We start from the raw sequence: 25,392 nt of genomic DNA on the forward strand, positions 1-25,392 counted from the left end.
TACACCTTCGCAGCATTGCACTGTGGTTCTTCAATGTTTTCCTGCTGCTGTTCGAACAGATAAAACATTTGTGGATCTTTAGAAAAATGTCTCCTGTATCTGTCGTTTCCATCACGTTGCAATGATTGTTTTGCTAAATGTTTTTGTTGTAGACTTGGCCCAATGGAGACCTGTCCAGTGATGCCATCTCTAGATCCTGCAGTGCAACAAGTCTCCACTGTCAATCAGGACCCAGTGACTGTAGGTTTAGAATCTGTTTTGAAGGCAGTGCGAAAGGAGAGAGGCAGGCTGGGTTTGTCCTCACTGTTAACCTGTCAACTCTGTCTGAGATCAACCTCCTCCCTTATGCAGGCCACACCCCCTCCCATTGTTACTGTGTGTATGATCACATTTTGAACAATGGCTTCCTAAAATGCTGTGGTGTTTACTAACCCACTAGGAAAGGTTCTGGTAGATGTGGACCATCACAGGTGAGGTCACAGCTCTTTCACTCTAAACATTCATATCAATGACTCACCCTCAAATGGACCATCAATACCAGAGTTCTCCAATACTATTTACATAATCAACTGGGCATTACAACAGTCTGACCCTCAATATAGTCCTGGGTGTATATTGAGCTCTAACAATGGGTCGTGGAAAAGGTCTGTGTTGTGGAATGATCAGAATTAGTTGGGTAACATAGATAAGATGTTTTATTTTCATGATATGCTTATGAGTTATTTCTCATAAGAATGTATTTTGTTGTACTATAGTGGTGGCCATTGGCAGTTATCTGTTCTATGTCAGGACTAAGTTGCATGGGCCGCAGAGAGGGGAGAGGTCAAGGGGTCATCATGTGTAAACATATCTTTTCTGTGTGCCAGTGACTCCCTACTTTTCTCATCGGGGAAAGGAGGGTGACAGTGTCTGGAATCATTCTATGCTCCCTCTTTGTTGACCTATAGGGTCACTCTCCTCTCCGTGAGTTTGTCCTCTGATTGGTTGTATTTAGAATTGGTTCTAAATGACAATTTGATGTACATCATAGGGCGGGGGTAATGTCTTGGTACAATTTTGTACCAAGGACGAGATAAGAGCTTTGTTTAGGAGACCAAACTGAACGATCATTTATAGCCCACTCTGTCTGACGAGGGGATACTCCTCTCTGAAGTAAAGTCTTTCTTTGTGTAAGTTCCTAAGACCTGTGTTTTGTCATATCGTCTAGGGGGGGTGGATCTTTGCTATAAAGGATCCCATTTGCCATTATGTAGAGCACTCAACTGTTCAGTAGAGATACTGAAGTGTTGAAAGTCAAAATGCTATTGCAAAAGCTTAATTATTATTAAAGGTGAAGATTAAGCATAACTCTGACTCGTGTGTGATTTGCTCTCTCATCAGTTGGTAATTAAGGAAATTTCCACGACATCTGTTGAAATGAATACTGTAGTGGTGTAGAGAAAGGTAACACAAGCTTCCTCTCTGGTTCCATTCCCCCAATAGTAACTGGGTCATTACTGGATCGTGGTTGTAATGCCGTCCCTGGACATTTGCACCATGAAAAGACTAATAATGCATTACAATACTATGCTGACATATGGGATGGTTTTAAGGTCGTACCATGGATTGTTTAGATCATTCATTTAGTATTTTAGGACATTAGGTATAAACATGATTAAAAATTATTTGATAAAATACAGAATTTGTCCTTTACTACTATATCTACTATATCCCATAGAAACACACTGAATGAAACGTTCATTAAAATACTAATGGTGAAAACTGATCAACACGTCATTAATATCTGATACATTTAGTATTTTATTAGGATCCCCAGCAGCTACTCTTCCTGGGGTCAAACAGGAAACACTAAAAAATATATAATATACATACAAGCTCTACATTTATCATTGAACAAAGGTAATTTAGTAATATAAAATAATCCACCCAAACTAATCACACCATCTTTTCTGATATACACAGAGTACAAAACATCAGAAACACCTTCCTAATATTGAGTTGCACCCCCCTTTGTCCTCAGAACATCCCCAATTCGTCACGGCATAGACTGTCAAAGGTGTTGAGTGTTCCACAGGGACGCTGACCCATGTTGACTCCAATGCTTCACACAATTATGTCAAGTTGGCTGGGAGTGGATCTCTACTCTGAATAGCTCGTTTCATCTCCTCCCACAGATGCATAATTACAGTGAATTCAGTGAGCTGTTCTTGGAACCATTCATGGACAAGCCTTGTGGCATAATCCTGCTGAAGAAAACAACTTGCAGATGGATAAACTGCTGCCATGAAGGGAGGCACCTGATTGGCAATGATGTTTAGATATCTTGTTGCATTCAAATGGTGCCCTGAAAACACACCCCACCACCAGCCTGCAATGCTGACACACGGCATGGATGCATGCAGTGGTGTAAAGTACTTAGTTTTTACCTAAGTCGTTTTTTGGGGGTATCTGCACTTTACTATTTATATTTGACAACTTTTACTTCCCAAAAATTCCTCAAGAAAATGTATGTAATGTAATATTTTTGACAATTTTTACTTTTATTTCACCAAATTCCAACGCCCAAATTGTACTTTTTACTCCATACATTTTCCCTGACACCCAAAAGTACTCATTACATTTTTTTATGATTAGCATGACAGAAAATAGTCCAATTCATGCACTTATCAAGATAACATCCCTGGTCCTCCCCACGGCCTCTGATCTGGCGCACTCACTAAACACAAATGCTCCGTTTGTAAATGGTGCTGGAGTGTGCCCCTGGCTATCTGCAATATAAAAAAACAACACAATTGTGTCGTCTGGTTCACTTAAAAAGCTCAAGGATCGTACCCATTTTTTTTGGTGACATTTTCACCTAAAATGACATACGCAAATCTAACTGCCTGTAGCTCAGCACCTGAAGCAAATACATGCATATTCTTGAGACAGTTTAAAAGGAAACAATTTGAAGTTTGTGGAAATGTGAAATTAATGTAGGAGAATAACACATTAGATCTGGTAGAAGATAATACAAGCAAAAAAAACTGTGTTTTTTATTTTCTATCATCTTTGAAAAGCAAGAGAAAGGCCATACTTTCAGAAAGGAGTCTAGATGTAATTTAGATGTTGGCCACCAGATGGCAGCAGTGTGTGTGTGCACAGTTTGACTGATGCAGTGAAGAATTACATTACTGGACTGTATCAAGTCTGCCAGGAATTTGCCCAAATGTGCCGAATTGGTCATTTAAGTACATAACTATAGAGAACATATACAAATGCTATGGTATTAAATAAATGAAGTTTACACACTCCCAGAAATGTCATACATGACGGATCATTAGCTTATACACTAACCTTCACACATCTTGATGGCTGGGTGGGGTGGGTGTGGAGCCAGAGACAGCAGGGGTTCAAAATGTAGAACCCAGTTCCTACAGTTGAACATGAAAATGTATTCTATGCTACATTTTATCTGTGGGACCCTCAGGATGACATATCAGAGCAAGATTACTGAATGTAAGTACATTATTTACCTTCAGAGGTGAATATATCAAACCAGTTGCCGTGATAAGTTATTTTATTGTCGTGCACTCTCCTCAAACAATAGCATGGTATTTTTTTCACTGTAACAGCTACTGTTAAATTGGTGACCGCAGTTAGATTAACAAGAATTTAAGCTTTCTGCCCATATAAGACATGTCTATGTCCCGGAAAGTTGGCTGTTGGATTCAACGTCATTCTAGTCACATTAGCGCACGTTAGCAACAACCGTTCCGGTTTAGGGACACCCAGAGGTTAATTTAAGGAATTTGAAATGATTCATACTTCTACTTTTGATACAACCAAATAATTTCAACTTTTTACACAAGTAGTATTTTACTTGGTGACTTTCACTTGAGTTACTCTTGCCACATTACAAATGGTAAGTCTTCTCTCCTTTATGGTTAGCTTGGTGTCTTTTCAACTGGCCCATTTGAGAGAAACTCTTTCCACAATCAGAGCAGGAGTAAGGCTTCACTCCTGTATGTATACGTTCATGTCTTTTTAAGTTGCCCAGTAGAGAGAAACTCTTTCCACAGTCAGAGCAGGAGTAAGGCTTCTCACCTGTGTGTGTTCTCTGATGAACTTTTAGATCAGTTGATGTAATGAAGCATTTCACACAGTTAGAGCAGGCATAAGTATTCACTCCTGTATGTATATGTTTGTGTCTTTTTAAGTGGCCCAGTTGAGAGAAAATCTTTCCACAGTCAGAGCAGGAGTACAGCTTCTCACCTGTGTGTGTTCTCTGATGAACTTTTAGCTGAGCTGATGTTGGAAGCAGTCAGAGCAGGGGTAAGGCTTCTCTCCTGTATGTATAAGTTCATGTTTTTTAAATGGCTCAGAGAAAAACTCCTTCCACAGTCAGGAAGTAAGGTTTCTCTCCTGTATGTATAAGATCATGCTTTTTTAAGAGGTCCAGTCGAGAAAAACTCTTCCCACAGTCAGAGCAGGAGTAACGCTTCTCTCCTGTATGTATATGTTCATGTCTTTTTAAGTGGCCCAGTCGAGAGAAACTCACCCCACAATCAGAGCAGGAGTAAAGCTTTTCTCCCGTGTGTGTTCTCTGATGAACTTTTAGCTCAGTTGACGTTGTGAAGCATTTTCCACAGTCAGCGCAGGAATAAAGATTTTCTCCTGTGTGTATTTTTAAGTGTATTTTTAGCTTTGATAGAATTGGGAAAATCTCCTCACAATGTGGACAGTGGTGAGACCTCTTAGCTCTGTGATCTTCCTGCTGTTTCTCTCTGGATGTAGAGAATGTCTCAACATGGTCTCCTGTGTGAACAACATCAGAAGAACCAGTCAGTTGGTGTGATACACATGTCAATCAAATCAATATTATGAAGCCCTTTTTACATCAGCAGTTGTCACAAAGTACTTCACAGAAACCCAGCCTAAAATCCCCAAAGAACAAGCAATGCAGATGTAGAAGCAGCGGCCAGGAAAAACTCCCTAGAAAGCAGGAACCTTGGAACAAAGTTAGAGAGGAACCAGGCCCAAAGGGGTGGCCGGTCCTCTTCTGTCTGTACCGGGTGACATATGTATTCATATCAGTAGGCTGTACAATACAGGGAATAAAACTATTCTAAAAGTGGGTAAGAGATGAAAGCTAAAAAGGGGCTTGTCATCCTTTACTCACTATCACAAGGGTTAGTTACTACACAGACTAATTTCATATCATCCTCTACTCACTATCACAAGGGTTAGTAACTACACAGACTAATTTCATATCATCCTCTACTCACTATCACAAGGGTTAGTAACTACACAGACTCATTTCAAGGGTTAGAACTTTAAAACACAGGCAGTTTGTCAACTTAATTTCTTTATTCTACTCCCTGAACACTCTAGATAGCACAGTGAATAAAACAAATGCTGACAATACTGGTGTCAACCCCATGCAAGTGTCATTAGCATGAAATAACAGCTACCTTTTCATTGAAATAGTTCTACTGCAACCTTTCATGCACAGTGGGAAGTTGGAACGAACAACAAACTTGGATAGATAGAACCTGCTCTTACCATGAGAAACAGATTTCCTAATCTTCTCCTCCTCTTCTTCATCTTTAATGTTGACATTCAGCTCCAGTGTTTGACTGCAGTCTTCCAGCTTCACTGATGCCATCTCTGGATCCTGCAGAGAAAACTGGGCTCCATTGTCATAATCAGGACCCAGTGACTGTAGGTTTGACTCAGTGTGGAATGAGACAGGCAGGCTGGGTTTGTCCTCACTGTTGATGTTACCGGCCTCAGACATAATTCTAGTCGTCCTGTAGTAACAATGAGAAACAGACACAAAGTTGTCTTGACAGTTCCGGCACTTTCTTTACTCTCTATTAAATATTTTCCTTCTTGTTCAATTATCTAATTCAGTGCTTGACTTGGACTGAAATAGGTGCCTGTACTGTTTTTTTCAAAAGTTATTGTCTTGACAGTTCTGGCACTTTCTTTATTCTCAAAAAATATATTTAGGTGCAGCACTGATGCCATCTCTGGACCCTGCTGTAAAAACTGGGCTCTACTGTCACAATCAGGACCCAGTGACTGTAGGTTTGGACTCAGTGTAGAAGGAGAGAGGCAGGCTGGGTTTGTCCTCACTGTTGATGTTACCGGCCTCAGACTTAATCTGAGTTGGCCAGTATTAATAAAGAGAAACGGACACAAAAGTTAGTGCCAGAACTGTCAAGACTTTCTTTATTCTCTAAAAATATTGTTTATATTTAGGTACAGGAGCTCCACAATACTGTTGAGCTAATATTCTATAAGAGGAACATGAGCTCAAACAGTAAACATTGGAGGTGACGGTACTCAGCTCCGGTGAGTTCCTGTCCAAGTCAAGCACGGATCTCATTTCAATAGATCTGGTAGCTAAGCATTGACAACAAAACATTAATTAATTAAAAAGTACACACTTTAAAATGAGTCAAAACATGATCTATAGTAAATTACCCAAATTCACATAAATGCAGAAATGACAAAAACCATTTAGTACAAGGTCGCAGTATGTTTCAGGCAGCACTATGTACTATTTTCCTGAATAACCTTGTCTTCACTGTATTATTTTACATAAAAATCAAATAGTGTTTCCGTTCACACCATAGTAACATTTATAGATGAGATAGAAACAACAATGTGTCTGAATATTAGTACACATGTAGAAAACTGATAATCATTACATTCAGCTTCAAAACAGTAGAGCAACTATGAAATTGTGTCTCTGTACCTGCACTGAAGTCCGTTAACACAGACTGAGTGGGCACCGCCATTTTACCAACTCGTGAATTTTATACAAAACCAATAACATGCTAAACAAACTCAGAAATGTAAAATAAATATATTTTTATTAAATTACCATGAAGCAATTATGTACATCCATTCAGACAAACCCAAAGTTTCTACCTGTGTGACTTAAAATAGTTTCACGTTCACTTGGTTTGACACAAAAATAACAAATCAAACGTGTTAATACCTTAACGGATGTTACCTCGCATGGTATGATATGTTCTTCCGATAATAGGAAGTTTAAACCTGCTATTACATACCTAAAGTAATACATAGAAAATGACACAAATGTTATGTTCTAAACATTAGAGTTCTGGCGTTTTCGTTATTCTGAAGAATGTTGTGTGTCTGCCCTGAACTTCCTGTTCCCCCACTACCACAGTGCAGCCACAGATAGAACAATGAGACAGATATTTCACCAGATGTATAAATGTGAAGAATCCCTTAGCATTTTCACTACAAATATGGCAGTGAGAGGGCCCGCTGAAGAGTGGGAGAAGATGGAACTAGATGGATATTGTCCGACATTCTGCAAATGTTCTAATCAATGAAACATCTGATCTTAATACAGTTCCCCAAACTAAAATCTGTTATGAACAGAGTGGACTAAGTTTTGTAGACTTTACCCATTGCAAATGTTTTTATTTATTTTTACGCAAAGGCGAATTGAGTTATTGCACACGAGCTCTTCACAGAGGAGGCATTCCCTACCATAAATTGTGCGCACGGACGCGCCAATAGGATCTTGCTAGCTCGTGCTTGGCTCTGCCCACTATGACTCACCTGGCTGTGGTCTATCTTGGTTTAATTATTTTAAAAAAAAAATATTCGGTGCAACCATCCATGCACTCAGGGATTCTTGGGATATCCCTACCCCATTATACGAGAAGGGCGGCGCTTAATTTGAGCCAGATCTTCCGGCACCTCTCAGTTTTGTAGTCTTTCGTTCCGGTAACCCATTTGGCAGGATCAGGTACCTCGTGGCGTGAAAAATAATTTATCCTGTTTGCAATGTAAAACTCCTGATAAAAGCAATCAGAGCTAAATGAGCTAAAACTAAAATGAGATTCACTTTCTATGATCTCTCTCCCTCTCTGTGTTGTTATAGACATGAGCCGACAACTCATCTCTCCAGCATTGCACTTCTTCATTTATTTCCTGATAGAATAATAGCTGTGGGAAGTGTGTTGAGGTGCTGCGGGACTCTGCAGTCTGTTCAGAAAGAAACTAAATCATTCCCAATACAACACCAGGAGTATTTAGCTACAGAGGATCAATAGCTAATTTAAATAAAATAGCCCTAGTTGTGGATTGTGTGTAGCCAAATCACAAGGCATTTCTACAGTCAGGAACATGTGGCAAATCTGTTAGTTAACAGCATACAGCCAAAACAGGCCTTTAGCAATATTTCTAATCCAATCACTGGAAAACACAGGTTGCAAAGCAAATGGATCCTGCTGAAAATAAAATACTAGTCTGTTTGTGTGTTACCAAGTTATCAACTTCCAAATAGGCCTATTGAGCAAACTGCACAGTTTTACAAAGTAAAGCAAGAGAGAGCTTGTCTGTATCACATCTGGCTGTGATTGGCAGTCCAATAGGGCGGCGCACAATTGGTCCAGCATTGTCCGGGTTTGGTACGGGTAGGCCGTCACTGTAAATAAGAATTGGTTCTTAACTGACTTGCCTAGTTAAATCAAATAAAACAATTATAATATGCCAGTTCGCAAAAGCCATGATAATGAATGCAATATTATAAAGGTATTTTATTTAATGTGTTCTGGTACCTCAGAGACCCCCAGATCAATGCTCTCGGGCTCAGTTTTGGTTCCAGGACCTCCCAATTTACACATTAAGCACTGGAGAAGTGGGTAGCTGCTACTGCCTCCTCTGGGACACGTCTCCTTTACATAGAGTTATTCAGGCTGTTGATTGTGGCATCTGGAATGTTAACCCACTCTTCAATGTCTGTGCGAAATTCCTGGATATAAGAGGGAACTGGAACAAGCGGCCGTACACGTCGTACCAGACCATCTCGAACATGCTCAAAGGGAGACATGTCTGAGTATGCAGGCCACAGAATTGGGACATTTTCAGCACTTTCAATTGTGTACAGAATCTTGCGACATGGGGCTGTGCGTTGTCATTCTGAAACATGAGGTGATGGCGGCGGATGAATGACAGGACAATGGGCCTCAGGATCGTGTCATGTATCTCCGTGCATTCAAATTGCCATCGATAAATTTCACTTGTCTGTAGCTTATGCCTGCCCATACCATAACCCCATCACCACCAAGGGGAACTCTGTTCACAACGTTGACATCATTAGCTGCTGCCAAGGTACGTATTCAGCTACTCTTGTCCCCAGCACAAGGTGGACCTGTGTAATGATGATCATGCTGTTTAACTTCTTAGGCTGGGGGCAGTATTGAGTAGCTTGGATGAATAAGGTGCCCAGATGTGCCCAGAGTAAACGGCCAGCTCCTCAGTCCCAGTTGCTAATATATGTACATTTGGATAGAAAACACTCTGAAGTTTCTAAAACTATTTGAATGATGTCTGTGAGTATAACATAACTCATATGGCAGGCAAAAACCTGAGAAAAAAATCCAGTTGCTAATATATGTACATTTGGATAGGAAACACTGAAGTTTCTAAAACTGTTTGAATGATGTCTGTGAGTATAACATAACTCATATAGCAGGCAAAAACCTGAGAAAAATCCAAACAGGAAGTGGGAAATCTGAGGTTGGTTGATTTTCAACTCAGCCCCAATCGAAAACACAGTGGGATATGGGTCAAGTTGCACTTCCTAAGGCTTCCACTAGATGTCAACCGTCTTTAGAAACTTGTTTCAGGCTTCTACTGTGAGGTGAGGCCGAAAGAGAGGGGAATGTGTCAGTGATCTGGCAGAGAGTCACGCGCATTTCACATGAGAGCGACCTGCGTTCCATTGCTTTTCTACAGACATAGGAATTCTCTGGTTGGAATGTTATTGAAGATTTATGATAAAAACATCCTAAAGATTGATTCTATACTTAGTTTGAAATGTTTCTAAGACCTGGAATGTAACTTTTTGAACTTTTTGTCCGACGTTCGGCTGGACCTGCATGCACGTTTGGATTTGTGTACTAAACGACCTAACAAACGTAGCTATTTGGACATAAATTATGAACATTATCGAACAAATCAAACATTTATTGTGGAACCAGGATTCCTGGGAGTGCATTCTGATGAAGATCATCAAAGGTAAGTGAATATTTATAATGTTATTTCTGATTTCTGTTGACTCCAACATGGCTGATATATTTATTTGTTTTCTGAGCGCCATTCTCAGATTATAGCATGGTTTGCTTTTTCCGTAAAGCTTTTTTAAAATCTGACACAGCGGTTGCATTAAGGAGAAGTACATCTATAATTCCATGTGTAACACTTGTATTTTCATCAACATTTAATGATGAGTATTTCCGTAAATTGATGTGGCTATGGAAAATCACTGGATGTTTTTGGAACTACTGAACGTAGTAACGCGCCAATGTAAATGTAGATTTAAAAAATATATAAATATGAACTTTTTCAAACAAAACATACGTGTATTGTGTAACATGAAGTCCCATGAGTGTCATCCGATGAAGATCATCAAAGGTTAGTGATTAATTTAATCTATTTGTGCTTTTTGTGAGTCCTATCTTTGGCTGGAAAAAAATGGCTGTGTTTTTCTGTGGCTTGGTGGTGACCTAACATAATCGTTTGTGGTGCTTTCGCTGTAAAGCCTTTTTTTAAATCAGACACGGTGGCTGGATTAACAATAATTTTATCTTTAAAATGGTGTAAAATACTTGTATGCTTGAGGAATTTTAATTATGAGATTTTTGTTGTTTTGAATTTGGCACCCTGCACTTTCACTAGCTGTTGTCATATCGATCCCGTTAATACAAAATACGGGATCATACAAACTGTCAATAACACCATTTTTATTCAACTAAATCAGCCTGCTACTCTGTTCTAACCAGGTTTCTACACAGGCTGAGAAGGATCCTGTAAGAGCAGAACATTATCTGGTGACAGTAGTCCTTGTAGTCTTGGAGGCCCAAAAACTTCTCAGCTGCAGATATAATGATGTCCAACTTCTTGGACTTCTTGTTCAGTACAATGAATAACTGTGGTTATAAATACTAAGAACATCCACCTTCACAATAAGTGTTTGCAACTAGTTGGAGGTGCATCCACCACCATATCTTCTAAAGAACTGTGGCCTCTTGTCTCTATAACTCTCTTCACCACGTCCACATAGGAGATTTGCTGTACAGTCCTGATCCATGACAGTCCTCTATGATCATGGTGAAAACCAGATAAATTGCTGGCCTGGCGCATTAAGAGGTTAAATTCAGACCGAGCCATTAATGCAATTCATAATTAACAAGGACAATTATCAATGGATCCTGTAGAAATCTGATGCTATTTTCAGTCGGAAGGGAGGTAAAGAGGTCCAGATGGGCTCCCAATAGATATTTAGAAGATATTTAAGGACAAACTTATAGGTCCACTTCTGGATATGTACAGTGTATTGGGGTATGATATGCTCTAGAGCTCAGATATAAACACCCGCCTGAGATTGTTGCAATACAATTGGGCAATGAGAGCATATATCACCCTTGTTAAGCTCCACAAATTTGACCCTAATACCCTAGACCTGTTTTGTTAAATGTAACACACATTTAGGCACCTTGTATCATTGCCTGTGGGAATGTGCTGAGATACACTGGCTTCCTGTTAAGGCAAAGGCTGATTTCAAGGTTTTACTGCTAACCTACAAAGCATTACATGGGTTTGCTCCTACCCATCTTTCTGATTTGGTCCTGTCGTACATACCTACACGTACGCTACGGTCACAAGACGCAGGTCTCCATACTGTCCCTAGAATTTCTAAGCAAACAGCTGGAGGCAGGGTTTTCTCCTATAGAGCTAATTTTTCATGGAATGGTCTCCCTACCCATGTGAGAGACGCAGACTCGGTCTCAACCTTTAAGTCTTTATTGAAGACTCATCTCTTCAGTAGGTCCTATGATTGAGTGTAGTCTGGCTCAGGAGTGTGAAGGTGAACGGAAAGGCACTGGAGCAATGAACCGCCCTTGCTGTCTCTGCCTGGCGGTTCCCCTCTCTCCACTGGGATTCTCTGCCTTTCTGGTGCTCTTCCATGCCGTCCCTAGGAGGGTGCGTCACTGACATGATCTTCCTGTCTGGTTGGCGCCCCCCTTTGGGTTGTGCCGTGGCGGAGACCTTTGTGGGCTATACTCGGCCTTGTCTCAGAATGGTAAGTTGGTGGTTGAAGATATCCCTCTAGTGGTGTGGGGGCTGTGCTTTGGCAAAGTGGATGGGGTTATATCCTGCCTGTTTGGCCCTGTCGGGGGGTATCGTCGGGTGGGGCCGCAGTGTCTCCCGACCCCTCCTGTCTCAGCCTCCAGTATTTATGCTGCAGTAGTGTATGTGTCGGGGGGCTAGGGTAAGTCTGTTATATCTGGAGTACTTCTCCCGTCTTGTCCGGTGTCCTGTGTGAATTTAAATATGCTCTCTCTTTCTTTCTCAGAGGACCTGAGCCCTAGGACCATGCCTCAGGACTACTTGGCCTGATGACTCCTTGCTGTCCCCAGTCCCCCTGGCTGTGCTGCTGCTCCAGTTTCAACTGTTCTGCCTGCAGCTATGGAACCCTGACCTGTTCACCGGACGTGCTACCATTCCCAGACCTGCTGTTCTCAACTCTCTAGAGACAGCAGGAACGGTAGAGATTCTCTCAATGATCGGCTATGAAAAGCCAACTGACATTTACTCCTGAGGTGCTGACATGTTGCACCCTCGACAACCACTGTGATTATTATTATTTGACCCTGCTGGTCATCTATGAACATTTGAATATCTTGGCCATGTTCTGTTATAATCTCCACCTGACACAGCCAGAAGAGGACTGGCCACCCCTCATAGCCTGGTTCCTCTCAAGGTTTCTTCCTAGGTTCTGTCCTTTTTGGGAGATTCTTCTAGCCACTGTGCTTCTACACCTGCATTGCTTGCTGTTTGGGGTTTTAGGCGGCGTTTCTGTACATCACTTTGAGATATCAGCTGACGTAAGAAGGGCTTTATAAATCAATTTGATTTACAAACGTTTGGAGCTCAGTACTGCGCTATATCTCTGAGATGGCCTCTACCCCAATAACATTAATCCATAAAATATGCCTCCAAAAACTTTACCCAGAGAATAATTATTTACATAGGAGAGAAAATACATTTTTTGACCTCTGTCTATTACAAGCTAGACGTTCAATTGCTCTCCACTGGAAGTATGTCAGTTCCCCCTCACTTGGTCATTGGTAAAAATAATGAACATTAAGCCTGGCTCTTGAAAAATGTACTACTTTAGTGAAAAATAAAGCCCCAGAGTTTAGAAGCATTGGAACTGCAAATCTGTATATTCAAAATAATGTATGTGAATATTGGCTATAGTCGAAGCGTAATCTACATTATCTACAACTGCATATTGTACTTTTTATTTATTTGTTTGGTTGTTATGTTTGTCAATCCTCAAGTATATATATATCCTCAATATATATGATTAAAGTATGATTGATGGAGGCCACTGTGTTCTTGGGGATCTTCAACACTTCAAGGGGCTTCCAGTGGTGCAACAGTCTAAGGCACTGCATCAATGCTAGATGCGTCACTACAGACCCTGGTTCGATTCCAGGCTATATCACAACCGGACGTGATTGCGGCTGCGCACAATTGGCCCAGCATATTCGGGTTAGGGTTTGGCTGGGGTAGGCAGTCATCGTAAAAAAAAATAATTTGTTCTTCACCGACTGGCCTAGTTAAATAAAATAAACACTGCAGTAATGTTTTGGTTCCCTCCCTAGATCGGTGCCTCGACATAATCGTTTCATAGAGTTCTACGGACAAATGTGTCTGAATGTTATTACACATGTAGAAAAGTTGTACAACTGAATGCATTCAACTGAAGTGTGTCTTCCACATTTAACCCAACCTCTGAATCAGAGAGGTGCGGGAGCTGCCAGAATCGACATCCACATCTCTAACGCCCGGGGTTCAGTGTGTTAACTGCTATGCTCTGGGGCCCGGGGTTCAGTGTGTTAACTGCTATGCTCTGGGGCAGAATTACATTTTTTTTTACCTTGTCAGCTCAGGATTCGATCCAGCAACCTTTCGGTAACTGGCCCAATGCTCTAACCATTAGGCTACCTGTACATATTCATATCAGTAGACTGTGCAATACAAAATGGGAATAAAACTATTCTAAAAGTATCTCATAAGTCAAGAAAATTATGAGCTATATCATCCTCCACTCACTATCACAAGGGTTAGTAACTACACAGACTAATTTCAAACACTGGCAGTTTGTCTACTTCACTTCCTTAGTCTACTCTCTGATCACTCCAGACAGCCCAGTTAATAAAACAAATGCTGGCAATACTGGTGTCAAACCATGCAAGTGTCAGTAGTAGAAGTCGGCCGATTAATCGGAATGGCCGATTAATTAGGGCCGATTTCAAGTTTTCATAACAATCGGAAATCAATATTTTTGGGCGCCGATTTAAAAATATATTGTATACCTTTATTTAACTTTATTTAACCAAGTCAGTTAAGAACACATTCTTGTTTTCAATGGCGGCCTAGGAATGGTGGGTTAACTGCCTTGTTCAGGGGCAGAACGACAGATTTTCACCTTGTCAGCTTGGGGGAGCCAATCTTGCAACCTTAAAGTTAACTAGTCCAACGCTCTAACCACCTGCCTCTCATTACTCTGATTACATTGCACTCACGGGGAGCCTGCCTGTTACGCGAATGCAGTAGAAGCCAAGGTAAGTTGCTAGCTAGCATTAAACTTATCTTGTAAAAAAACAATCAATCAATCATAATCACGAGTTATAACAACACATGGGATGATTTAACAAAAGAGCATTTGAGAAAAAATGCACAATCGTTGGACAACTACCTAACCATAAACATCAATGCCTTTTTTTAAATCAATACACAGAAGTATATATTTTTAAACCTGCATATTTAGCTAAAAGAAATCCAGGTTAGCAGGCAATATTAACCAGGTGAAATTGTGTCATTTCTCTTGCATTCATTGCACGCAGAGTCAGGGTATATGCAACAGTTTGGGCCGCCTGGCTCATTGCGAACTAATCTGCCAGAATTGTATGTAATTATGACATAACATTTAAGGTTGTGCAATGTAACAAGAATATTTAGACTTAGGGATACCACCCATTAGATAAAATACGGAACAGTTCCGTATTTCACTGAAAGAATAAACGTCTAGCTTTCGAGATGATAGGTTCCGGATTCGACCATATTAATGACCAAAGGCTCGTATTTCTGTGTGTTATTATGTTATAATTAATTTGTGCGTTTTGCCAGCAGCTCTTCGCAAGCACATGACTTCAAGCCTATCAGCCTGGTGTAATCAATGTGATATGGCTAGCTAGTTAGCTGGGTGTGCGCTAATAGCGTTTCAAACGTCACTCGCTCTGAGATTTAGAGTAGTTATTGCCCTTTCTCTGCAAGGGCCGCAGCTTTTGTGGAGCGATGGGTAACACTGCTTCGAGTGTGGCTGTTGTCGTTGTGTTCCTGGTTCGAGCCCAGGTAGGAGCGAGGAGAGGGACAGAAGCTATACTGTTACACACACTGGCAATACTATTGTGCCTATAAGAACATCCAACAGTCAAAGGTGTATGAAATACAAATAGTATAGAGAGAAAAAGTCCTATAAATACTGTATTAACTACAACCTAAAACCTCTTACCTTGGAATATTGAAGTCTCATGTTAAAAGGAACCACCAACTTTCATATGTTCTCATGTTCTGTGCGAGGAACTCAAACGTTAACTTTTTACATGGCGCATATTGCACTTTTACTTCTCCAACACTTAGTTTTTGCATTATTTAAACCAAATTGAACATGTTTCATTATTTATTTGAGGCTAAATAGATTTTTATTGATGTATTATATTAAGTTAAAATAAGTGTTCAATCACTATTGTTCTAATTGTCATTATTACAAATAAATCACATTTTTTAATGTATTTTTAAATCGGCCCATTAATTGGTATCAGCTTTTTTTTGGTCCTCAATAAATCGGTATCGGTGTTGAAAAATCATAATCGGTCGACCTCTAGTCAGTAGCATGAAATACCATCTACCTTCTCATTGACACAGTTCGACTGCAACATTTCATGCAGTGGGAAGTTAGAATGAACAACACACACTTACAGTGGGGAGAACAAGTATTTGATACACTGCCGATTTTGCAGGTTATCCAACTTACAAAGCATGTAGAGGTCTGTAATTTTTATCATAGGTACACTTCAACTGCGAGAGACGGAATCTAAAACAAAAATCCAGAAAATCAATCAATGATCATGAGGAAGGATCAGCCCAGAACTACATGGCAGGACCTGGTCAATGACCTGAAGAGAGCTGGGACCACAGTCTCAAATAAAACCATTAGTAACACACTACGCCTTCATGGATTAAAATCCTGCAGCGCACGCAAGGTCCCCCTGCTCAAGCCAGCGCATCTCCAGGCCCATCTGAAGTTTGGCAATGACCATCTGGATGATCCACAGGAGGAATGGGAGACGGTCATGTGGTCTGATGAGACAAAAATAGAGCTTTTTGGTCTAAACTCCACTCGCCGTGTTTGAAGGAAGACATCATTCTTCGGGGATGTTTTTCAACCCCAAGAACACCATCCCAACTGTGATGCATGGAGGTGGAAACATAATTCTTTGGGGATGCTTTTCTGCAAAGGGGACAGGACGACAGCACCGTATTCAGGGGAGGATGGATGGGTCCATGTATCGCGAGATCTTGGCCAACAACCTCCTTCCCTCCGTAAGAGCATTGAAGATGGGTCGTGGCTGGGTCTTCAAGCATGACAACGACCCGAAACACACAGCCAGGGCAACTAAGGAGTAGCCCCGTAAGAAGCATCTCAAGGTCCTGGAGTGGCCTAGCCAGTCTCCAGACCTGAACCCAATAGAAAATCTTTGGAGGGAGCTGAAAGTCTGTATTGCCCGGCGACAGCCCTGAAACCTGAAGGATCTGGAGAAGGTCTGTATGGAGGAGTGGGCCAAAATCCCTGCTGCAGTGTGTGCAAACTTGGTCAAGAACTACAGGAAACAAGTTCTGCTTTTCTGATGTATCAAATACTTATGTCATCCAGTAAAATGCAAATTAATTACTTAAAAATCATACAATGTGATTTTTTGGATTTTTGTTTTAGATTCCATCTCTCACAGTTGAAGTGTACCTATGATAAAAATTTGACCTCTACATGCTTTGTAATTGGGAAAACCTGCAAAATCAGCAGTGTATCAAATAGTTGTTCTCCCCACTGTAGGTAGATAGAACCTGCTCTTACCTTGATTAACAGATTTCCCAATCTTCTCCTCCTCTTCTTCATCTTTAATGTTGACATTCAGCTCCAGTGTTTGACTGCAGTCTTCCAGCTTCACTGATGTCATCTCTGGATCCTGCAGTGCAAACTGGGCTCCACTGTCACAATCAGGACCCAGTGACTGTAGGCTCCTTGTGGAAGGAGAGAGGCAGGTTGGGTTTGTCCTCACTGTTGATGTTACCGGCCTCAGACTTAATCTGAGTCGGCCAGTTGTAATAAAGAGAAACAGACACAAAAAGTTATTGTCTTCACAGTTCTGGCACTTTCTTTATGCTTAGTTTCTGGCACTTTCTTTATGCTTAGTTTCAGGAACTCCACAATACTGTTGAGCTAATATTCTATAAGAGGAACATGAGCTCAAACAGTAGAAATTTGAGGTGACGGTACTCAGCTCTGATGAGCTCCTGTCCAAGTCAAGTACTGATCTTATTTCAATAGATCTGGTAGCGAAGCATTGACAAAACATTAATTAATTCACATTAGACAAAGTATATACTTTAAATTAGGCTACACAACTGTAAATGCACTTAATCTATAGAAGATTTCCTGAATTTACATAAGTGACTCACTGATAATCATTACATTTAGCTCCAAAACAGTAGTGAAAACGTAAAATTCTCTCTGCTGCACCCTCACTGCCTGCACTGAAGTACGTTGATGCAGACCGAGTGGAAACCGCCATTTTACCAGCTCGTGAATTTTACACAAAAACGACATGTTAAACGAACCCAGAAATCTAAAACAATTGATCCTTAATGAAATTACCTTGACGAAAAGATATACATTCACTCAGACTAACCTAAAGTCGATATGTGACAAGTTATCACGTTCACCCACGCGGTTTGACACAAAAAATAACACATAAAACCTTTATCAAACGTGATAATACCTTGACGTATTTGTTACCTAGCATGTTATGACATGTTATTTAGATATTATAACGTGCTATTACATAGCAGTAGTAATACATTTGAAACGGACACAGAAGTTGTCATCTTGACTACACAATTCTGGCGTATCCTTTATTCTGAAGAATGATGTGCGCCTGCGCGGACTTTCCTGTTCCCCACTAACAGTTTCTCAACCCCAGAGACATATTTTTTTATTTTTTTATTTCACCTTTATTTAACCAGGTAGGCTAGTTGAGAACAAGTTCTCATTTGACTGCGACCTGGCCAAGATAAAGCATAGCAGTGTGAACAGACAACACAGAGTTACACATGGAGACCAGTAGAAAAAAATGGGCAGTCTATATACGGGGCATGAGGACATAACATCGCGAGACTTCAGAGAACGCTGGTGGAAGTGGACCAAGCCGGGTTTGACAAGTCAATGAGAGAAGTGAACAATTCTGATACTTTTGCAGCGGCTAATGGGGATCCTAATAAATACCAAAAATATTCCGTCGGCACACACTTGAAACATGGCCATTCGTTTATCAATTTCATAACTGCAGTGGCTTATTCACAATAGCTCACACTGATTCATTGATTGTCACAGAAACAAAAATAGATATGGTTTATTCTATAAAAGTCTCGCATTAAATCTATCAAATGTCATATAAAACTGTATAAATCAATAACTAATTCACCATTTGTCACAGAAATATCAAACTATGTATGATGTATTCTATAAATGTCTAGTATACTTTTAAAACCTTTGTTTTGAGTAGAAATTCCAGTTTTGATTTGATAAAAATACATAACATCTCAAATATTGCATTTCAAGATGAAGAAATCAACTCATTCAGTGATTGATCAGCCAGGTCGCAGTTGCAAATGAGAACTTGTTCTCAACTAGCTTACCTGGTTAAATAAAGGTGAAATAAAATATTTTAAAATTTGTCTCAGAAAAATGTGAGAATATGCATTTATTTAAAATAACTTAAAATAAATGATGATTTAAAGTGCAATTTGTTTTATATGAAGTTAGATAATGTTTACATAAAGTTGTACAATGTTTACCATCTTAAACTGTATGTGAAATCAATGTTTATAATTTTAAACTATATGTCAAATCAATGTTTACAATCTGTTAAATCAATGTTTAACATCTTAAAGTTTATGTTACATCAATGTTTACCATCTTAAAGTTTATGTTAAATCAATGTTTACCATCTTAAAGTTTATGTTACATCAATGTTTACCATCTTAAAGTTTATGTTAAATCAATGTTTACCATCTTAAAGTTTATGTTACATCAATGTTTACCATCTTAAAGTTTATGTTAAATCAATGTTTAATCTTAAACTGTATGTCAAATCAACGTTTACCATCTTAAAGTTTATGTTAAATCAATGTTTACCATCTTAAAGTTTATGTTAAATCAATGTTTGTATTTTTAGTGCAACAGTTCCACCTTTTAAAGTAGTTAACAATCATTTATTTATACGTCTCTAATTTAACAGAACAATGGGCCCCTTACAATAACGTTCTATTTTGGCTTTGTTGAAGTCCTTCATTGTCATCCCCAGACAAGCTAAATGAAACCATCTCTGGCACACAGAGCGTTCTATCTGCAGTATTAAAAACATAAAACAGGGTTATGTTGATTTACATGTGAATTACAGTTCTGGAATATCCGAATTCTGTTACATGTTTTTGCAATTAGGAACATTTTCAAATTTAATTGGATTTTTGCTAAATTGACTTTAAATGCATTTGACCAGAACCCTGATAGAAGCACACTTAACTGAGGCGTGCATCATAGTTTAGTATTCAGACAATATAAATCGTATAGTAAAAAAGTGTAAAACATTAGCAAAAAACGTATAAAAACATTACAAGAATGGCATCTTATATATTTTATATATTTCGATCAAATCTAAACTGGAATTTGTATTCAACACAAAGGTTGAACAAAGACGATAGATATTTATAGAATGAATCATATCTCTTTCGATCATTCTGTGATAAAGGGTGAATTAGTTATTTGATTTATACAGCTTTAAATCGCATTTAAGATTTTATATATTTTCATCAAATCAAAACAGGATTTTTTTAGTCAAAACAAAGGTTGTAAAGTATGCTAAGCATTTATAGAATAAACCATATCTATTTTTATATTTCTATGACAATCAATTAATTAGTTATTGATTTTTACAATTTCAAATGGCTTTTGGCGAATATCTGTTGAATGTCAGAATGTGTGAATACAAAACCAACTTTACCTCGGTAGTAGGCAGATACCATTCTTCAAACAACAGTGAAACTGATTGGCTTTCTTCCTTCTATCCATCTACTACAGGGTTTAGTGCTTCAACCACTCCAGGAATCTTCTGCTCAAGAAGATTAACCTCAATATCCAAAGAAACTCCAGATATAAACATATTTAATAGGTGCCTTGCTCCGAAATGATATACACAATGTAATATACATAATATAAAATATATTGATTTAAAATGTAAAAAAAACGAATATATTGTTCGATGTTCTGATATAGACAGAATGACTGAAAAATGTAAATGTAAAAAAATACAAATGTAAATGTAAAAACCTGTCATTTCAAATAATTAGTTTACAATTTCACAACGGAATTTATTACAATTTATAACAGTCGTGCCTCAAAACTGGGAGAAGCAGAAAAAGCAAGTAATTCACCCGACATTTGTTCCTCAAGACGGTAACAAGGACACTAGGATAATTGTAAGCAAAAACATTTTTGAAAACGTTTGTAATTTGATAAGGTTGATATATGAATTATTAGTTTCTGTTAATGTCGCAAACTATTTTCTCTAGGCTAACATTAGCAACCTGGATACTTCCATGCTAACTAACGTTAACACTAACTTAGTTGCTCTAGCCTACTATGGTCCTGTCCCTCTGGCCAGGATAAACAAAGCAGTCATGTTGTATTTCACTAAAAACATTTTATTTTATTTTATTATACACATCAGAAGAAAGTGGCTGTCCAGCATGAATTAATGTACAAACATTATTTTTCATTGCATTCTTGTCATTTAGCAGATGTTTTTATCCAGAGCAACTTACAGTAGTCAATTTCATAAACACAAGTAGTCGATTCATAGCCTGTTTATCATTAAACAAAAGTTGTTTAGTAATATAAAATAATCCACCCAAACTAAAGCTAAAAACTGATCACACCATCTTTATCTGATATACACTGAGTGCACAAACATTAGGAACACATTCATAGACTGGCCAAGGAGTTGAGAGCATTCCACAGGGATGATGGCCCATGTTGACTCCAATGCTTCCCAAAGATGTGTCAAGTTGGCTGGGAGTAGATCTCTACTCCGAATAGCTCGTTCCATCTCCTCCCACAGATGCACAATTGGATTGAGATCTGGTGACTCGTCAGGCCACTGCAGTAAACTGAATTCACTGTCATGTTCTTGGAACCATTCCTGGACAAGCCTTGTGGCATAATCCTGCTGAAGAAATCTATTTGCAGATGGATACACTACTGCAGTGAAGGGAGGCACCTGATATTCTTTAGATATCCTGTAGCATTCAAACATTGTTCATCTTTTATCAAGGGGCCCAATGTGTTCCCTGAAAACACACCCCAACCATCACACCACCAGCCTGCAATGCTGACACACGGCATGGATGCATGCAGTGGTGTAAAGTACTTTTTTCCAGTGTTTTCATTCCTTAGCCCACCTGGGTTCACCTGGTCAGTCTGTCATGGAAAGAGCAGGTGTCCTTAATGTTTTGTACACTCAGTGTATGTTGTGTCTACCAGCTCATTCTCACAGAAAACTGTAGAGGGAAGCAGTACCACCCAGTCAACCATCAGACGCCTCACAGAGGACATTCAACCCTAAGGGAAAATCCAAGATCTCAGTATCTTTACAGTAGAAGCTAACAAAACACACAACCTGACATGGAGCACACTGATCAGTAAAGAAAGGCTAACATTCTAGAATGCTCCCTTTCCTCTGCACAGTCCTCACAGTGAGAAACAATAGGATTGCAATAGAGTGTTGACAATTATTTTATGAAATTAAAATTAAGTGATTGAGTGACTAATCTCAGCTGGTCTGAGAGAACTGACAAGGACTCTCTCCTTTATGTATACAATGGTGTCTTTAAATGGCCCAATCTGTAGAATCTCCCTCACTGTCAGTGCAGTGATAAGGCTTCTCTTCAAGTGTGTATCAGTTTTTGTGTCTTTTCATTGCCCAATCTGGAGAAACTCTTGCCACATTAAGAGCAGAAGTAAGGCTTCTCTTCTGTGTGTGTTCATCGATGACCCTTTTAGCTCAGCTGTAAGTCAGATCAGTGGTAAGGCTTCTCTCCTGTGTGTGTTCTCTGATGAACTTTCAGGTCAGTTGATGTTGTGAAGCATTTTACACAATCAGAGCAGGAGTAAGGCTTCTCTCCTGTATGTATACGTTCATGTCTTCTTAAGTTTTCCAGTCGAGAGAAACTCTTTCCACAGTCAAAGCAGGAGTAAGGCTTCACTCCTGTATGTATACGTTCATGTGTTTTTAAGTGGCCCAGTCGAGTGAAACTCTTTCCACATTCAGAGCAGGAGTAAGAATTCACTCCTGTATGTATACGTTCATGTGTTTTTAAGTCGCCCAGTCGAGAGAAACTCTTTCCACAGTACGAGCAGGAGTAAGGCTTCACTCCTGTATGTATACGTTTATGTGTTTTTAAGTTTCCCAGTCGAGAGAAACTATTTCCACAGTCAGAGCAGAAGTAAGGTTTCACTCCTGTATGTATACGTTCATGTGTTTTTAAGTGGCCCAGTCGAGAGAAACTCTTGTCACAGTCAGAGCAGGAATAAGGCTTCACTCCAGTATGTATACGTTCATGTGTTTTTAAGTCACCTAGTCTAGAGAAACACATTCCACAGACAGAGCAGGAGTAAGGCTTCACTCCTGTATGTATACGTTCATGTGTTTTTAAGTTGGTCATTCTAGAGAAACTCTTTCCGCAGTCAGAGCAGGAGTAAGGCTTCTCTCCTGTGTGTATTCTCTGATGAACTGTCAGAGACCTTGATGTCGTGAATCTCTTCCCACAGTCAGTACAGGGATACAGATTCTCTCCTGTGTGTATTTTAAGGTGTTTTTTAGCTTTGATAGAATTGGGAATATCTCCTCACAATGTGGGCAGTGGTGAGACTTTTTAGCCCTGTGACCTTCCTGCTGTTGCTCTCTGGATGTAGAGAATGTCTCAACATGGTCTCCTGTGTGAACAACATCAGAAGAACCAGTCAGTTGGTGTGATATACATATGACTTCACAACAGTAGGCTGTACAATACAGGGAATAAAGCTATTAGGGCTGTCCCGACTATTTTTTTTATCCTGGTCAAACGAGTCTTTTCTTTCGGCCAATCGAATGTTTACATTTTAAAACATGTATTTTTCCATATATATGTGTTTGAATAAAATCAACTATATGTAGGCTACTGAGCTTGTCTGATGCTTTAAGCACTGCGACTTAAAAATGAAGACACACCAAATACTCACGAGGGAGCCAGAGATCAATATACCGTAACCAGAATAAAATACATCTGTTCTCGACTCTCCTCCTCCCGCTGCTGCGTTATGATGTTCATTTAATTTATAATAAAGTCTTTATATCTAAATGAGGCCTCCCGGGTGGCGCAGTGGTTAAGGGCGCTGTACTGCAGCGCCAGCTGTGCCACCAGAGACTCTGGGTTCGCGCCCAGGCTCTGTCGTAACCGGCCGCGACTGGGAGGTCCGTGGGGTGACACACAATTGGCCGGGTTAGGGAGGGTTTGGCCGGTAGGGAAATCCTTGTCTCATCGCACACCAGCGACTCCCGTGGCGGGCCAGGCACAGTGCTCGCTAACCAAGGTTGCCAGGTACACAGTGTTTCCTCTGACACATTGGTGCGGCTGGCTTCCGGGTTGGATGGTGCTGTGTTAAAAAGCAGTGCGGCTTGGTTGGGTTGTGTATCGGAGAACGCATGACTTTCAACCTACAATGCCTGGGCATGCTCCTGATGAGGTGGCGGATGGTCTCCTGAGTGATCTCCTCCCAGACCTGGACTAAAGCATCCGCCAACTCCTGGACAGTCTGTGGTGCAATGGAGTGGATGGAGCGAGACATGGTCCCAGATGTGCTTAATTTGAACGGGCGGGCCAGTCCATAGCATCACTTGCAGGAACTGCTGACACACTCCAGCCACATGCATTGTCTTGCATTATGAGGAACCCAGGGCCAACATATGGTCTCACAAGGGGTCTGAGGATCTCATCTCGGTACCTAATGGCAGTCAGGCTACCTCTGGCGAGCACATGGGCTGCCAGAGACACCATGACTGACCCACCGCCAAACCGGTCATGCTGGAGGATGTTGCAGGCAGCAGAACGTTCTCCACGGCGTCTCCAGACTGTCACGTCTGTCACATGTGCTCAGTGTGAACCTGCTTTCATCTGTGAAGAGCACAGGGCGCCAGTGGCGAATTTTCCAATCTTGGTGTTCTCTGGCAAATGCCAAACGTCTTGCACGGTGTTGGGCTGTAAGCACAACTCCCACCTGTGGACGTCTGGCCCTCATACCACCCTCATGGAGTCTATTTCTGACCGTTTGAGCAGACACATGCACATTTGTGGCCTGCTGGAGGTCATTTTGCAGGGCTCTGGCAGTGCTCCTCCTGCTCCTCCTTGCACAAAGGCGGAGGTAGCGGTCCTGCTGCTGGGTTGTTGCCCTCTTACGGCCTCCTCCACGTCTCCTGATGTACTGGCCTGTCTCCTGGTAGCGCCTCCATGCTCTGGACACTACGCTGACAGACACAGCAAACCTTCTTGCCACAGCTCGCATTGATGTGCCATCCTGGATGAGCTGCACTACCTGAGCCACTTGTGTGGGTTGTAGACTCAGTCTCATGCTACCACTAGAGTGAAAGCACTGCCAGCATTCAAACGTGACCAAAACATCAGCCAGGAAGCATAGGAACTGAGAAGTGGTCTGTGGTCACCACCTGCAGAACCACTCCTTTATTGGGGGTGTCTTGCTAATTGCCTATAATTTCCACCTGTTGTCTATTCCATTTGCACAACAGCATGTGAAATGTATTGTCAATCAGTGTTGCTTCCTAAGTGGACAGTTTGATTTCACAGAAGTGTGATTGACTTAGAGTTACATTGTGTTGTTTAAGTGTTCCCTTTATT

The 25,392-nt window shown here is 40.4% G+C and overlaps 2 protein-coding genes and 1 long non-coding RNA gene across 3 annotated transcripts in view; 1 reads left to right on the forward strand and 2 right to left on the reverse strand.

Annotated features, from left to right (window-relative positions):
• LOC118370513 (uncharacterized) overlaps window positions 1–4,031 on the forward strand; it is a 29,921-nt gene extending 25,890 nt beyond the window's left edge. Inside the window, exon 5 of the mRNA XM_052508441.1 lies at window positions 153–4,031. Within this exon, the coding sequence (XP_052364401.1) occupies window positions 153–181 (29 nt within the window). The 3' untranslated portion in view covers window positions 182–4,031. The remainder of the gene's footprint in view (window positions 1–152) is intronic.
• Window positions 4,032–4,400: 369 nt separating this feature from the next.
• On the reverse strand, window positions 4,401–18,251 carry LOC127924064 (uncharacterized). Its single transcript, XR_008116666.1, has 4 exons — window positions 18,044–18,251; window positions 17,243–17,475; window positions 5,545–5,792; window positions 4,401–4,797 (listed from the first exon to the last, which is right to left on the reverse strand). It is a non-coding gene; the product is annotated as an uncharacterized LOC127924064 (long non-coding RNA).
• Window positions 18,252–21,937: 3,686 nt separating this feature from the next.
• On the reverse strand, window positions 21,938–24,537 carry LOC127924066 (endothelial zinc finger protein induced by tumor necrosis factor alpha-like). Its single transcript, XM_052508444.1, has 2 exons — window positions 24,504–24,537; window positions 21,938–23,345 (listed from the first exon to the last, which is right to left on the reverse strand). Exons 1-2 carry the CDS (start codon window positions 24,535–24,537, stop codon window positions 22,522–22,524), a joined length of 858 nt encoding a protein of 285 aa, XP_052364404.1. The 3' UTR covers window positions 21,938–22,521.
• Between the last annotated feature and the right edge of the window lie 855 nt (window positions 24,538–25,392).

Source organism: Oncorhynchus keta, unplaced genomic scaffold (assembly GCF_023373465.1).
Source record: "Oncorhynchus keta strain PuntledgeMale-10-30-2019 unplaced genomic scaffold, Oket_V2 Un_contig_3619_pilon_pilon, whole genome shotgun sequence".
NCBI lineage: Eukaryota > Metazoa > Chordata > Actinopteri > Salmoniformes > Salmonidae > Oncorhynchus > Oncorhynchus keta.